The sequence below is a fragment of the Hippichthys cyanospilos genome, chromosome 17, assembly GCF_059441005.1.
Source record: "Hippichthys cyanospilos isolate Australia breed blue-spotted pipefish chromosome 17, RoL_Hcya_1.0, whole genome shotgun sequence".
NCBI lineage: Eukaryota > Metazoa > Chordata > Actinopteri > Syngnathiformes > Syngnathidae > Hippichthys > Hippichthys cyanospilos.
Window position 1 is genome coordinate 11,091,875 of NC_142385.1, and position 17,362 is coordinate 11,109,236.

At 41.2% G+C, this 17,362-nt stretch overlaps 1 protein-coding gene across 1 annotated transcript in view; it reads right to left on the reverse strand.

Moving 5' to 3' along the window:
- Positions 1-17,362, reverse strand: part of LOC148409646 (retinoic acid receptor alpha) — a 168,794-nt gene that overhangs the window by 90,280 nt on the left and 61,152 nt on the right. The window contains exon 3 of the mRNA XM_088438823.1: positions 5,942-6,528. Coding sequence (XP_088294949.1) covers positions 5,942-6,095 — 154 coding nt within the window. The 5' untranslated portion in view covers positions 6,096-6,528. The remainder of the gene's footprint in view (positions 1-5,941; positions 6,529-17,362) is intronic.

A 17,362-nucleotide genomic window follows, 5' to 3' on the forward strand; every position in this document is an offset into this window, starting at 1 on the left:
ATACATACAAACGACAAAGGTGAAAAACACATGACCACAGCAACAGCGATGATGACACATATACATCCATGAGTGACGAATGACAAGCACACGTGTGCAAGATTATCATCGTCAGCTCCAGGCGGTGTGTTTAATCCATTCTCACCACTTAGCCGATAGAGCGAATGAGTTGAATTTACGAGCCTGACAATTTTTTTATTGTTGGCGCCATACTATACGGCTGATTTCACCAGGTTTTCTATGCTTTGTACTCTCGCATTTTCTCTCTCTGCTGCTCTTTACAAGATGTTTTCATTCATTAGCACAATACCAGATGCTTCGTAAGGCTGTGTCACGATATTATATGCTGAGGATAGGAAACCCAGGTTATGTTTCGTGAAAGACAGTATGTGTGTACGTACAGTAGATAGTTCACATGTAAATATATATGTATATAAGGGACGTAACAAAATGAGGATGAAGCGCTTTAAAAGACTTATTTTAAAGGGACAGTGTGTAAAATTTTCATGAAAAAGGAATCAATTAAATGACTGTAAATGTCAATGTGTTCTTAAAGACCGACAGTATGTTTTAAAAAACCTCATCGGTCGAGTTATCATGAAATTATATTACATGGGGGAGTGGCACTTCTCTGGAGGCGGCCATGTTTGTTATAGCTATGAACAAAAGTAAATGCAGCACCTGCAGCACCCCCTGCTGTCCGTAATGAAAAACGGCCAAAATCTTACACACTATTCCTTTAAACTTTAAAGCTATTACGAAAGACTTTGAAACTAAATATTTTTGATTTGATTTCACATTGACTACAAATAGTTATCCCAATATATTACAAGTCCCCATCGAAATGATTAATTCGATCAAGATTATGATTAATCTTGATTAATTTTGCAAAAGTTTGAGATTATTTAACACATTTTTGGCATGGCAAATGCTCCTGGAGTGTAGTACTGATAGCCAGAATTAAATCAATGGTATGTGAGAAGTTTGGAGGACTTTTTTCCAATGAGAAAACGACTGAATGAGAAAAAATGCCGAGTCAGATTCGGTAGTTAAATTTGACAGGAAAAGAATTGTATTAAAAGATCAAGGAAAGCTGCTGAAAGCCTTTGAAACATTATTAGTTTCAAAATCCATTGCGTCTCATAGAAGATACTTGTAAGTGCTTGACACCACTAAAATATATATATATATATATATATATATATATATATATATATATATATATATATATATATATATATAAAAAAAAAGGTCTGCTTTAACAGACAGGAAACAATTCATTTTTCAAGATTCCAATAATGCTCCGGTTAATTAACAAAGTCAATAGATGAGATAGGCCGAACGCCACATCCGTAGTGGATGAGTTTGGCACGCCAAGTCTAATAAGCTTCCATCCTCACTATCAGACGTATTGGCAGCCTTCAAATGGCTTTCCAATAACGACAAGCACCTCGTCCAATGGCGTTATTCTCAACAGATCGGCTACCTTGTCGCCTGCTAACAAAGTGCTTAGGTCAATGACATAAGACAGAGTTTGTGTCCACACATACATTGGCGTGCCGCCAAGAGGGAGTCGCTCACGAGTGTTTCTCGCCGTCATGATATCCCGATCAGAGGGGCATTGTGAGCGCGAGTGTTTGTATATTTTCACCACCCATGGAGCGCGCTCGCATGTCCCCCTTGATTCGTGCGGACCACCGAGGCATAGAGGAACCACCTGTCCATCCAGGAAGCGGCGCGCACACGCTGGAGCCAAGATTAGCATATCCATATTTACTCACCGCCATCGCGTTCCACCTCGGCTTTCTTAATGGCTTTGCTTCCTTCAGGTCTGAAAATACACTTTCATAATCCTCCACCTGGCCAAAAAGTACATTTATGAATGTGATTTGTTCCTCTAATAGTTTTTTTTTTCTTTTGAATAAGAGAGTTTGTGTGCTTTGGCGGTTGGAGGAAACGCTCGAGTGGCGAGCAATTACAGAAACCGCCGAAACAAGCCCGGCCTATTGGGAAAAGCCAATTAATGGCACGTGGCAGCGAGGTAGCGGGCTTTCTGCGCTCTTTATGATCCCTCATGCTAATCTCGTAGCGCGGTGACAGACAACGGAAGGCATTAATGATAAGAACGGGATCAATAGCCGGCTCCGGTTATTGCCTGCTGGCTCCGTTTTCATCAGGAGCGGCGTCTCAAAAGGTTTTTAATTGAAAACGGCCGTGAACGTTACGCCGATGGTGTGTAATGAGACATTTGATTGGCTGTGTAATAATATTTGTTGAAGTTCGATACGAGCGTGAGGGCTCCCTGTTGATGATACTTTTGTGAAGCAATAAAGCTCCGGGCAATAAATGTGATATCAATACCTGCTCTGGAGTGTAACCCAAGATGATGATGGCTATCGGATAATGCGAAGACATAAGCGAGGATGCTGGAGGTAGAAAAACGGCGTCACGGTCCCCCTTTCCCGTCCCTCACCGTCCCTCCGTCCCCTAGCATGTAGTGCGAAATATGTTGTATTGTCTTTTTCACGCACGAGCGAGATTTTTTTCCAGACTTGCGCCATGCCCTTATTTGGGGCATGGCCGAAGACTCGTTTGTTTTTTCCCTTCTTCTCCTCAGCCACCCACAATAATCGAGGCTGTTGTTAGCAACTTGTTAACATCTTGACACCAGCAGAGGGGACAAGGAAATCGGAACGGTTCGCTCCAGTGAATCTGAAAGCAAACGCTGTCTGCTCCGTCTCCATTTAGAGGGGGAAACAAATGGAACTGTGACAAAATGCCAATCATTTGAGTCATGGTAACCAAGTAAACAACATCGCGTGTACCGAGTATTTCCACAACGGAAAGACGGGGGGGCGCACACCTAAGAATGGCACCAAGTTGAGCAAAGACCTCCACCAAGGCCAACCAACACTTATTAGACCAGTGGCTCGATATTTTTTTCAATGATGTACCCCCTGTGAAATATATATATATATTTTTTTACACTTAAAACATAGTGCTCCAAGTCTGATTCAATAAATTTTCATACAATGTCTTCCAAATAAGGCACTAGTCTGCATTATGTTGTTTCATGTTCCAAGCTCTTAATTTGAAAAAAATAACCTTCCCATCACTTAATTTGAAAAGAAAAATATATAGCTGCAGTCAAGAATAAAAGTAGTTTTGCTGACACCTGATTGAACATTTTCTCAACTGAAATACATTCACGTACACCCTTTTTATTGGGGGTGTTATAAGGGTTGTAGGAAACATGTTGATGAGCTAATCATTTGAAACAGGTGTGTTGGATCAATTTCAAGGTGAAAATATTCATGAAAAGGTCAAGTTATTACAAAATGTGCTTCTATCGTCATCTATATTCCTTGCTAACCATCCCTTTCAAACAATACCTCATCAGGAGGTGCAATATTTTGACAATTTTAGGGTCATTTCCTCCACACTCCTGGTAGTGTGATATATAGGTGGTCATGTCATGTTGAAGTTTGACACGTTTTCACCATCTGGGTGAAATTTCAGCTCCCTAGTGTCCGCTTTCAAAGCATTCTCTTTATGTGAAATGTCTTTGCTGCAAAGATCAAGGTATTGGACAGAATACTGCACAAGTCTTAAACAGGCATCGCTCCATCACACGATCGGATCGGCGATCAGCTATCGATTCTTTCTCAACTCGCTAATCGGCCCCGAAAATCCAGATCCTCTCTCCGAAGTTTTCTAATTAATTGCTTAAGTAGATTTAAGTAAGCGCGCTAGAAAACAGAACGAAAATAACCCTCTTGGCAACAGGTACCAAGCCGCTTTCAAAGCTGAAACAAAACAAAGCAAAAATCTCTGTGTGATGAAGCGGCGCAATCTGACAGTGCGCAAACACACGCTGGGCGGGAACACGCAAACATCTCACGTTGAACTCCATCCAGGCCAGCGCTCAGCTTTGCCTGCCTCCGATCCGACAAACTTCAAGCCACCGCTGGCTCGCGATCTCGTCGTTCTTCTGTCACTTCTCGGAAGTGGATTACCTTGGAGAGGGCTTAGCTACGCCGTATAATAAAAAATGGGAGGCCGCGCAGATACGTCTGATGTGGGAGACTGTTACCTGTGTGCGATGTCGATTGGAAATATGGGGCCAGTATGATGTTTAAAAAAAAAAAAAAATGTGTTTGTGCGCGAGGAAGCTGTGGTGTCCCAAGCTCTCTGGTGTTTACTGACAGGAAATGTTTGTCCGGGCATTAGGGAGGGGAAGCCTGCTGCCCCGTATCGCAAACACTGGGAAAGTGGCCCAGCACATACACGCACACATTCGCACAAACACTTACAAGCGTGTAAAAAGGGGAATCTGACGGAAGCGCCAGTCTTTGTGTGAAAGGCGCGGCATTTGGTCGCGGGGAAGTGGGAGCGGGTGGGCCGGCCAATATTGCTGCATTCCAGCAAAGTGGGAAGTGGGAAATTTCCGTCCTCTGAGGAAAAGTGTGAATGCCACTGAGTTTGAAGAGTTCAAATGTAAAATTGCACTTTTTTTTGTCACCGGTTGGGAGGGGTGCGAAAAAAAAAATAGTATAAATAACAGCCAATCATAGGGCAGATACGGTCGCTGTCCAGCAGAATCCTCACACTGCTAAAATCAATTCATTTCTGCAAATATAAAAAATGGCATCTAGTTTAAGCCCCTGTGTCAATTCTGACCAGAAACATCTGCACACAAAAAAAAAATCGTACACACTCTCTATTATTGGCTTTGTTTTGATCATCTAAAAATGTGTTTGCAGCGACACAGAAAATAAGACAAAACATGGTTGAGCAGCCCTCACTTTCTCTGAGTCAGCGCGCGACTGCAGTGGCGTTTCCTTTTGAAAAAGAAAAAAAAAAAAACTTTCTCACCTACTTAGAGGAGAAACTTTGCACGACAGCTCTGCGGCTTGTGATTGATTGCAAAAAAGGAGTTGGCAACAATGATCGTATGTGAGAGGTTTATTCCGGGAGCGCTTGCCAATTTTCGTCTTCTTGCAATGAGAGGCGCTCCTCTCTGGCTGTCCTGCCTGATGTTTTTATTTGTGTGTGTGTGTGTTTGTGTGGGCTCATAAATTAAGGACAACGCTGGAGGCCCTGTGCGAGCGTGGGTGTGTATTTGCGGCTGTTTACCAACACACGTCTGTCAAGGCGGGAGTGATATTTGTGGGACCAGAGGAAAACGTCCTTTAGCTCAACGATTCCCAAAAGGGGGGACAAGTACCCCGACAAGTACCCCGGGGTAGTACATGAAGCTACTTAAGGGAGGTATGTGAGATCTAAATAAGAATTCTGCTGTTATCAGCAAAAGCTAATTTGATGCCGTGACAGAAAGAGTACATTTTTCTTTTCAAATTGAGAACAAATGAATTGGAAAATGAGGCCACTCCTGGTTCAATTGTGGTATAGTGACTCCTACGAAAAACCTTGTATGCCAGGATTTCTATTGTCCGCATTATAAGGCGCACCGAAAAGCCTTCCGTTTTTTCAAAAGCTGATTTCAAATAAATAAGTTGAATATTTAATTGAATCATAATTATATTTTTTAAACTCTTGATTCGTCTTAGCATTGATCTAAACAGTCTTTTGTAAACAAGAATTATTTTTTCTTTCCACAAATCTTCTATATTCCTCATTTCTGATTGAAAAATTTGACTGACTTATCTGATTGTTTTGTTGGCCTTCCTTTAGCGCAGCTCCATCTAGTGGATGCATAACGCAACCCCAGCCACTACTGTAGCTTCTATTCTATGTGCATTATAATGCGGTGCACCCTATGTATGAACGCAGTTTTAAAAAAGGCCATGAATTGAAGGTGCGATATATAAACCGATACACCTTATAGTGGGGAAAAATACAACTATGCAGTGCCAATAGTGACGCAATTTTCCTTGAAAAATGTTTTGATTTTTGAAGCCGACAGAAAAGTTGGACTTACTGGCTGGTGAGGGGGTGCTGTAGCCACTGAGAGGAAGTCCCGGAAGGGCCGGCGGCGAGAGACTCCCCAACATGTGGGGGAAGAAGTAAGAGTAGGCGGGCATCGGGAAACCGTTGAGGTGCGGGCCCGGCATGGGGTTGCCCTTCCCAGCCATGACGCGTGTCACTCACAGAAGAAAACCCCTCCGCAAATTGTAACAGGGCCAAAAGTGAGTCAGTGTGGTTTACTGGTCTGGATTAATCCCCCATGGGAGTGCCGGATTAGCGCATAATCCAACCCGGTGTCCAACGAAGGTCACAAACTCGTTGCCGGGTGTCAGCGAGGTTAAAATCCGCTTGCGAGCTCGGTTACGGAGGAAGCAAAAGTTTGAATATGAAAAGGAGCTCCCGCCAGGATGTTTTATCCGTACGGTTTAGAAGGAGGCCATTCCCTATCATCCGGAGTGATAACTAGAGTCAGAGATTGTGATCGTAGTTCTACGCTTCTCTACAGGCTTCGGGTCTCGCTCAGATCACATGATGCCAACATGTTCTCCCGGGATGGGTCTCCTCCTCCTCCTCCTCCTCCTCCTCCTGGGAGCCTCCGCTCTGAAAAATAAAACAAAAAGGGATCATTCGGTGCAATGTAAAGAGATTGTTTCAGCCGGAGCGCTTGAGCTAAGCAGCGCTTTTGTTTTGACGCTAATTAATGGTAATGTCTGGTCTGAAACCTTACGAAAACAACCCATCTGCCTTAATTACCTAATGGGGTGTTAAAACTGTGAGGAGAGCGGTGGGCGCGTGATGTTTCCTCACAGCGTTCTCATTAACAGTGACAGGCGGCAAAATAGTGTAGGAGACGAGCGAAAAGCACACAAACGGCAAAAGGGAAAAAAAAAAAAAAACTTGTCTAATTAGGCGAGTTTTGCCGAAGCCAGAGGTGAGACCCAAGGTGCCTCTCTGGGACCACCGGAAATTTGTTGCTGCAGAGTTTACTCCCAAAACAAAGACGGAGAGTTGTTATCGGCGCAAAGAGCGCCAGAGAACGTAATTGCTATCAAGAGGTAGCGATGACACCCCGGCATAAACAAGATGAAGGGAGTAGCATCGGCTTCGAAACAGCTTGTCACAACACAAGCGCAGTTTACACGTTGCCATAATGAGCCATTAACGAGTCGGCGAGAGGCAAAATGGTGAACGTGGCGTGGGTTAGCGTGAATGTGTCTTTGCATGAAGATTGCGGCGCAGGAATGCGGCGTGGAGCATGAATCACGCCAGGATATCACAAATGAACTCTTGGAAAGGGAGAGGGGTCAAGGCAGACATGTTGCGGCTTGTCGAACGTGCGTCATGCGACAGCTAAGGCAAGCGCCCACGTACGACTGGGAGAAAAAACCAGAGGCGCCGGTCACTGGAAATGTTCAAGATGGTAGATGAAAAATTGATCATATTCAAATCAACGTATGAAATTTACAACGGGCTTTTTGTTCGGTCGGGAGCGACTGAAACTTAGGTGAATATACAGTGATGTAATATACGATTTTGTGCATGTCATCCATTATTCTAGCTGTGATGGTTACACCAAGAGTGATGCGTTTGAGTGCATTTCCAGATATAATACGTCTTTTAATCCAAATGAGAGCCCGCTTTACGGGCGTAGCATTTCCACTCACAGCCATTTCGATTGATTGTCGCGCTAGAGTACTCATGTCACTTTGTCATCGTGAGGTGGCGTAGGTCAAAGGCCGAGCTTGTATTACGCTGAAAGCTTAAACGGCAATTTTTTTTATGACCCACGGGAGGTGGTTATTGTAGTATTTGCTTTTAAAGAAGCTCTCTGCCGAACGGCCGACGGCATTAAATCAAAAGTGAGCCGAGTTAAGGAACGTTATACAAACAAATGCCTGGAAGGTATTGCATTACAATCATCAATATTTGGAAATAGCGCCACTTTGTTGGGTCATACAAAATTCATTGGTATTATCAGCAGCCCGCAAGTGATGTAATGCCATCTATATTCCCGTGTAAGAGCCAGGAGCTCCATAGAAGTCTTTCAATAAAGAGCAACCTCTCACTGGGTTAATGGGAGAAGTCACTAGCAGCAAATGGGCTACTTTCTTCACCATTATCATTACGCCGTCTTGTGCGGCCGCCATTAGCGGCTGCCGTGACTGATATGCCGCATCGCACGTCTCCGCGCTTTGTTGCGGCCGAGCAACAACTCTTCGTAAGTGATGCCGCAGTAAATAAACGGCACACTTGTGTGGCCTGACAACTGGGAGCAGAAGGCAACCCAACGGTTTTTATTCATGGTTCTTTGGAGTTTAACGTGTTAATGATGAGGCTTTTCTTCACACAATTGGTCAATAGTTAACTCATTTGATCACAAAGGCGTATTTTTACAATTTTACCCCTCAGTCGCAGGAACTATGTATATATGCAGACACCCCCCTCAAAAAATATATATTTCAAGTCTTTGACTAAGGGAAGGCCTAAAAATAGCTGGCGCTTAAGGAACTAAGCCCTAAAGTAATTGTTTACTTAAGTACTGAAATAGTGTAAACAATTACTTTAGGTACTTTATGTAATTTAGTATGAATCGTTTCGGTAAATCAACGACTGAATAAAATAATCAATTTATGTACTTGAGTGTAAAAGTAATAGGTTTCTTTAGTACCCAACGTAGGTCATTAATTTTAGTACTAAAGTACCAAACCATTACTAACCCTAAAGTAATTGATTGAATACAGTAATTACTTATGTTCTTGAGTACAAAAGTAATCGATTCTTTTAGTACCTAACGTAAATGATTAATTTTAGAACTTAAGTACCTAACCTTTACTAACCCTAAAGTAATTGAGTACTTCTGTACTTAACAGGTGTATTCAACTACTTTAGGTACTTTATTTGATTCAGTAGTAAAGTAATCAATTACTTTTGGAAATAAATTAGTGAATAAAGTAATTAATTTATGTACCTGAGTGCAAAAGTAATCGATTTATTTAGTGCCTTACGTAGATAAATAATTTTACTACTTAAGTACCTAACCATTACTAAGCCTAAAGTCATTGCTTACTTTTGTATTTAACTAGTGTAATCAACTACTTTAAAGTAATCAATTTATCACTTGATTTCTTTAGTACCTAATGTAGTTGATTAAATTTAGTACTTAATTACCTTTCAACTACTAATCCTAGAGGAATTGATGACTTCTGTACTATAGTACCTAAAGGAATCACTTTTGCACATTGTTACCTGAAATAATTATTTACTTGAGTAAAAAAATTACCTACCTAAAGTAATAATTCAGTACTTAATTGCTTAAAGTAATTGTTTCTGTTTGTACTTAATTCATCTAGAACCAGACATTTTTAGAATCTCCTCAGCCGAACACTTCAAAAAATTGTTGAAAAAAAAAAGACACAAATAAGTAACTAGGATTAAATATCTGGATGCTTCAAAAACAAACAAAAAAAACCGACAGCATGCTGTCAGCCGAGTAAAACTGAATCATTTGCGTCTACAGCCCCTTTGAAATAAATGGCTTACAGAGGCTTAACAAACGTGCAATTCCATCTTTTCCAACCTTTTGTCTACTCTGACAAAAAGAAGTGAATGTGCAGATTATGAGCTTTTCCTGCTAATGTTGTTTTCCAACGGCAAAAAAGACGCATGGTGTTAGCGCATTCATCTATAGAAAGACCTAAAATATGAAAACCTCCATTAGTTTATGACTCTTTACACAGGCATACAAAGCCCCTATCCATCTTGAAATCTCTTCACCTAGAACCGCCCCCATATGATGCATGCTTTCTGTATGCACAAGGTCACAGATACAGAAAAGAACAAAAGGGAGCAGTTGTGTGCATTTACTGGATGGCTGCTGGTGTACTGGTGTCAAGGGCGACGGAATAAAAATGACCGGTGGACAAACATGTGCCTGAAAGACTGAGTAAAATGACAAATGTCTTTTTTTTTTCTTTGAAAGCTCAAATCCTAATACAGTGGTACCTCTACTTATATCTTGTTTCAGGTTATGTAACACGTCTTTGGGAAAATATTTTCTCTTGGTGTGAAGCAAAATTCAGGATACGAAAGGAAAAAATTGGTAGTGTATGGTAAAGAAACACGAGACACCGGCACTCCAACAGTTGGCACCGTAGAACGAACGAACAAAAAATTGACATTAGCTATGGCTAACATTTTACATATTAAAATAAAAACATGTACATATCACTTTGGGCTGCTGCAAACAATGCAGAGAACACGTTCTCTGGGGTCTAACCCTAAGCCTAAGCCACGTTCCCTAACGCTAACCCTAACCCTAACCCCTAACCCAACATATTAACATAAAAACATGTACATATCACTTTGGGCTGCTGCAAACAACGCAGTGAACACGTTCTCGCTTGAATCGCTTGTTAACTAGCGTGCTATCGCATCCGACAACACGTTAGCAAGAGGACTGTGCAACATAAAACAGGAAGTACTGTGCATGACCCAAACTTAAATGCACAAAATTACCCAACAATAAATATTCTTGCTCCTGTGGATATACGAATGGTGCAGACGTATAACCCTGGCATGTAAAATAAAAACGTACAAATAAAACAACCTAAACAATGTTCTCTATAGTCTAAACCAACATACCAGGCCCAATAAATTCATATTGTCAACGGCTACAATTAATATTATTAATTAAAAGCATTTATGAGTATTTTTTTTTGGGGGGGGGGTTACATGTAAAAAGCACCTCTACTAAAAATTCACATTACAAAAAGAATTCTGGAATAGAACCCATTTTGTAAGTGGAGGGACCACTGTATAGGACCACCATGAGCAATTGTTATGCAGCCTATAGTCGCCCGAGGCCTTGATTCATGCATTTAATGTACTACTTTAAAAAGATTTTCAATTCAGCTGCGTCTATTTTTAAAAGCTTTATCTTTTACCAGCACATGCTACTGTTATGTTCATTTCAGCATATGTAGCCATAAGTGCACAACTGTATGACGGCTGGCTCCAGGGGGAGCCTAAGTGATCACTAACAGTAGGGGAAAAATAAACAAACAATCTGGGTCACTTGGTCTTAACTGTGGCGCTGGCATATAACAGCCAGAGAGGAGGAAGGGTCAGAGGTCGCGAGGCAGGAGAGAGCGTAATTACTTGTGACAGCAAACTTTGAATTAATCATCGGCCGAGCAGCAAATGGCAGAGCGGGGTCGGGGTGGACGGGCGGACAATACGGCGAGCGCAGCCACGGGGGATGGCCTATGGAACGCCTGACATACAGTATGGAGGCTGCTGAGCACATAAATAGACGCACGTGGTCCATAACACATGTTGAGATGGCGCACACGCACAGTTCAAAAAGGGCTTGGCTTACACAAAGTAACTCCTGGGGTTACGCGGAACGCACGACAACTACACCGCTATACATTGTGTGTACACCGCATGCAAGTTGGTTATCAACGGCGGGGGAGAGTTTCAATTTTAGATGAAGGCGAGATGGATTGGAGACCTGCGAGAGATGGCGCAATGCACTTTAGCCTAGTTTAAAAGCATTGAAATATTTAAACGCTATCTGTGTCAATTGCAAAACCGTTATATAATGCCTGGCATACGGACATAGAGTATCACATAGTGAGTGTATCGCTCAACTTTCAAAGTACACCGGAGAATAAGATGTTTTTCTGAAAGATCAAAACAAATATCATGGACAAAGGTTGTCAAAAATGTTCATAAATCGTCATGTTTTGTTGATTAAAAGAGTAGATGGATGTCGAGAGCACTGATACATATGTACATATATATATATATATATATATATATATATATATATATATATATATATATATATATATATATATATATATATATATATATATATATATATATATATATATATATATATATATATATATTATATACTGTATGTATCAGTGCTCTCGACATCTATCTACTCTTTTAATATATATATATATATATATATATATATATATATATATATATATATATATATATATATATATATATATATGCATCACACATGCATTTATGTACATATACCTACAAATATACATATATAATCAGACATACACAGATAAGTTGCAATAATACTGGTAATTTTTTGCATTTGATAAAAAATATATGCCAGTCAGGATTGTTATGTGTATTGTCTATATGTGTTTCTTCACGTTTACTCATTAGCCTGTCAATTGTGTTTTAAATTGTCCATTAACTTTAAGATAAAGCTAAATAATGTTTCATCATGCGTTGCAAACGCTGCTTAATGGAGTCGTGAGAATGACGCGCGTACTAAATTTGGATGAGAATGTGAGTTAAGCTTTAATAAGTTGACAGGTGCCAGAGGTTGTTTTGATTCAGATGTAAAGCAGTTTTCAAAAACATTGTTTTTAAAAACATATTTTATACGATGCAGGGAGTGCTATATTTGTTAGCGGAACATTATTCATTTTTCTTCCCTTTCTTCATGTTTGGATATGGAACAGCAGTGTTCCCCCTGGATTTGCATGTATGGAAATGAAAGTTATTGCTATTTTAACACACATGCAGAATTTATGAATAAAATATAATCCTGACCCTATCTGACAAAAAACATTTTGAAGGTAGCAGGTGGAGCGCTCGCAGGTGCGATAACGTTCCTGTTGCTGGACAAAGGCCCGATTATGATCTGATGAATGAAATATGAAATATTGTCCTTAACTTTTCGACCGACATCTGGCGACGGTCTCGTGAGAATGCGTTGCGAAACGAGCCGGATGACTTTGAATTTCACTTTGAAGGCGAAATTGTAAATCCGCCGGCTCTCCTGGGGAACACCAAAGGCTGTCAAGCTCGCTTGCGGATGTGAATCTTTTACATGTGCGCCATGTATGGCTTTGCAAAGGTGTCAGTAATGGAAGCCGCTCGGGCTCCACGCCTTCAAATTTTCACGAGGAGCGCACGAATACACGCCACGAGTAAAATTTGGCCGATTCGGTAGTGAACGTATGAGATTATACAAGAACGCGTATTTGCAACAAAGCCCGCTTGTATATATCAACAAGTGCCTAAGCTGGCGTGTCCCCAAATGTCCTGAGTCACCTTCGCATGCTGTTGATTTGCCCTCGGGGAGGCATCAAACTGTACTTTTCATGCTCAGATTTGCATAAAAAGTAGACCACGCAGAGAAGCACACTGGGACAAGTCACTCGCACGGTATCCCAGCTAATGTTATGTGAATTATTCAGGGCAGAGTGGGCACGCTAAGATCGCTAAAAGTAGTGGACTCTGCTTTATCTACTCCAACGTCGGGGTTGGAAATGGAAATGAAGCTAGAAACGCTCCACAATGATGTCCGGCAACACGTGCGATCATGTAGGGAATAACTGTTTTCTTTTGTTGAATTAATTATGAAAAAAAAAAGAGGAATGACCAGTGTATCTGCCGGTTCTGATGGTGCTGTTTTAATATTGGTATTGATATGTAAAGTCCCAATTTGGTATTGTGACGATAACGCTACATTTGAAAGAAAATGTGAATGGAATATTGGGTATTAGGATTAAAAAAAAACAACAACATTTTTTTTTGCTAAGTGATCAAATACACCTTTACACTTAATTAAGAATGACCATCTTTTATAAATGTTTAATGGTCAACAATTTTTTCTAAATTAAAAATGCTTAGGATACTTCTCTCTGAAAAATTTTAGACAAATCTATCCCCATCAAATGCTGTCGTAGAGACAAATTTGCTAGAAATGGCATGTTTAAGTTCACATGGTTTGTTAAAATGTGATCAGTAGGAACGGCAACTATGTCAAAGGGTGCAAAGTCATTTACATCTATAATGCCAGCCGATATAGAGCACTTGGGTACTGCTAGCTAGCGGCTAATTATTGCTAGGCATGAGACTAATATGAAACAACACCATTGAGTTGGCCTTTTGTGTTAAAATGTGATCAGTAGGAACGGTGTGCAAGGTCATTTACGTCTATCATGCCAGCCTATAAGGAGCACATCCTGCCCTTTCCTTCCTAACCCCTTTGAAAAGCAAGGATGACTATTTCTAGATTTTTGTTGTTGTTATTCAATAACTCGCAGTATTATTTCTGTTTCTTGAGGAGCTTCACTTTAAGATGGCCAACATGGTGAGAGTGCAGCAAGTGGGGGGGTGGGGGTTGGGGCGAGAAGGCTAAAGTGCGCTAAGTGCACATCCAAGCTGGTGAGAATCGTCAGCTCTTTTGCCAAGGCCCCCGGTGGGTTGAATCCACTTGTCAGCGATGGAGGCAGGGTGACATTTGTGCCTCACCTCACAAAGGTCAGACGCTAATTATCTCAAAGGCCAGCGAGCGGCGGACCTGCGAAGAATGAAAGTAAAACCTGTGGATGAGTCGTGTGCATGTGTCAAGATTCGAAACGCTCGCATGTTTCTTTGACGCAAAATGAGCGCTGCGGTGTGACTGTCCGTGCAGAACTTGACCATCTGTACCACCTGGATGATAATATTGGGCCGCTTTAGATATTGACAATTTTCCTTGGAACTTTCCTTTCCCATCAGGACACGATGACCCCAAAGTACTCGAAGGAAAGGTTGTGTGAATTCTAAAAATGCTCAGGGAAGGTTGAGGAAATGTGATTTGTAGCAGAGCCGAGGAACTTGATCAGACTTTGGTTGCCAATTTTAGAACCTGAGACGTGCTGGAAAGCCACCAGAATGCTGCGATGCCGAGTGCAAGGGCTACCTCATAAAGCATGACTTATGAGTTCCTCAACACAAGTATTGACTTGTTTGAAATTTAGTGGCGACTTGACTTGTCTTGCTTGTATTTCGCCACAAAAGGCCTTTTCACACTGCACTTAGCAGTGTATATAGGACATCATTAAAAGGGCCAGGATGTCCTCTACTGTGCTCGGTGGAATAGTGGTTAGCACGTCTGACTCACAGTTGGGTGTCAGGTTCGATTGCAGCGCGCTCTGGCATCCCTGTGTGGAGTTTGTGTGTTCTCCCCATGCCTGTGAGGGTTCTCCTTGGCCAAAGAAACTTAGTAGGTGCAGTGAACACTCTAAATTGCCCTTAAGTGCAATTGGGTGCGTGAATGGTTGTTCGACCCTGTGTGCCCTGCGATTGGCTGGCAACCAGTTCAGGGTGTCCCTACAATTGGGTTATTTTTGACTCAAATACTTTTAGAGCGTAATATAAGCAATCACTATGGAGCTATATCTTACGTACGACCCGACCAGACCCGACCCTGCGATAAGAACTTATAACTCGGGACTTGCTTGACGCTTAAAAGTTGAATTTTCTTGACACTTAAACGTACGTGACTTACTCCCGCCCCTAGTGTGTAGCCAATAAGGTTCCAGCTTCATTTACCTACCCACCTGTTTGTATTTAAGTCCCACATGACTCTTTTGTACTTATCCATATTAATCTTCAGAATCATTAATCAAGGAAGAAGCGAAACACAACATGCAACATTTGCTTTTCGGGCTACCCCCTGTAACCATTCAGCTCAGTCAATATTTGCAAGAGGCTATGGTTACAGAAAGCTCCCACATGCACATAAACACACCGGCCTGGAAGGTACACACGTACACACAAAAAGTCCCACTCGTACTCAAAGGAGGTCGGAGATACAAAGGGCCATAGATCACTGATACGAAGGGCCCGCGGCAAGCTCCTTGTGTCTCGCTTTTTTTTTTTTTTTCCTTCTGGACATTTTTCCAGCTCTGTAAAAACATGAAGGGCTGGGCTCGATTGTTTACACAGCTGGCTCCACGGAGCGGCTTGCTTAATATGAAATATGAAGAGAGCAGAGAGGTGAGAGGGGAAAGAACCAGGAGGAAAATGGCGAGCAGAGCCAGCGTTGAAGGGCGGGCCCTTTCTGAGGGGGAATCAAAGGAGGAAAGTGGTCAGCGATGGAAGACATATTAAGAAAGTAAAAAAAAAAAAAAAAAGTACCATCTACAGAATACTAGGAAATTCCGACTGGAATGACAGTGTCAGAACGTCAATGCATCCAAACTACAGAAAAAAACAAAATGCAAAAGTACATCTTAAGTAGCGCATATTATGTATCCACTTAGAGGAATTGGATATTTGTGAAAATAAGCATTGAAATAAAGTCTGGAGGCTGAAACATCCCCAGTGTTTGCGCTTACAGGGAGTGAAGTGGCAGTAAAACAGGCCAAAAATCCAGAGTTGGCAATTGAGTACTTTTCCTTTTGTTTTGCTTGACTAATCATTTCCAGCCCAGTGTAAAATGGATTTTTCATGTCTATAGTATGATGGTTTGGTGGTATCGAATGAGTTAAAGGTATTAAATGTAAACGGAAACATAATAAAGCTATCAATTTATTCATAGACAAAACCTTTTTCAGTGCTGAAAATAGCGAAATAAATTTAGTATCCATTTAAGGCAAAGTAAATTTGACTTTGATTCCTCCACACCTGTAGTTGGCGCTATACTGCAGCAGTTTGACACATTGCAAATCATTATGGGCAATCTGCTGATTGACGGTATTCCATTGCTGGTTTTGAGGGATTTTTGCTTGTTTTTAGGCTTTCTGACTTTCTACATTTTGACTATAGAGGAGTAAATCAAATCAACAAAAAATGTGGAAACAGATTCGCAGCAAATTCAATGGATTCTCTTGGACCATAAATTCCTGGTCTCGAACAAACTATGAATCTTCGGTGGAGGTTGTAAGTGTGAGGCGGGTGGGCAGCGCAACAAGGAGCAGCCTTCGATGAGGTTTCCTTGTGGTGAGTCATGCCTCCTGCGGTTTGGGGTCCGTGTTATTCTTTCACTGCAGTGACACACCACTTTGGTTCCGTTGCTCATGTCCCGCCTGGCCCAACTATTGCCTCACCGTTTTTGTAATCAGAACAACCAGGTCACAAAATATAAGGCTCGTATGTAAATGGCTGTGATGGATTGACCTGATTCTGACTTGATGAGAATAAATATAAGAAAATCCTCCTTTGATTCGTCATTCGTCAGTCAGAAATTCTCTTCGTTATTCATTCGATCTGACCTATATACCATATATGGGAATCAAATTATATCCCACTTACAGGGATCCGAGAAAAGAAAATGTTTGGTTGACCTTTTTTAATTTAAACATGACATCGCGGATAGAGATTTCAGCTTTCGACAACCCGATGATGATGAACGCGTGACGTGAATCCAATATGGTGTGACCTTCTGTGATTGAAGCGTTACATGAGCATGTGGCACACAATGGCAGTCATGTCTGGGGCAAATGCTTTTCAGAGTCAATTTGTTAAGACCAAGGGTTCTCTCTGCTGCAGTAAGCAGATTAGCAATAAAGCTAGAATTACATTTGCTGCAAAATTGCATATATTTAATATTTACTTATGAGCGCTATATATATATATATATATATATATATATATATATATATATATATATATA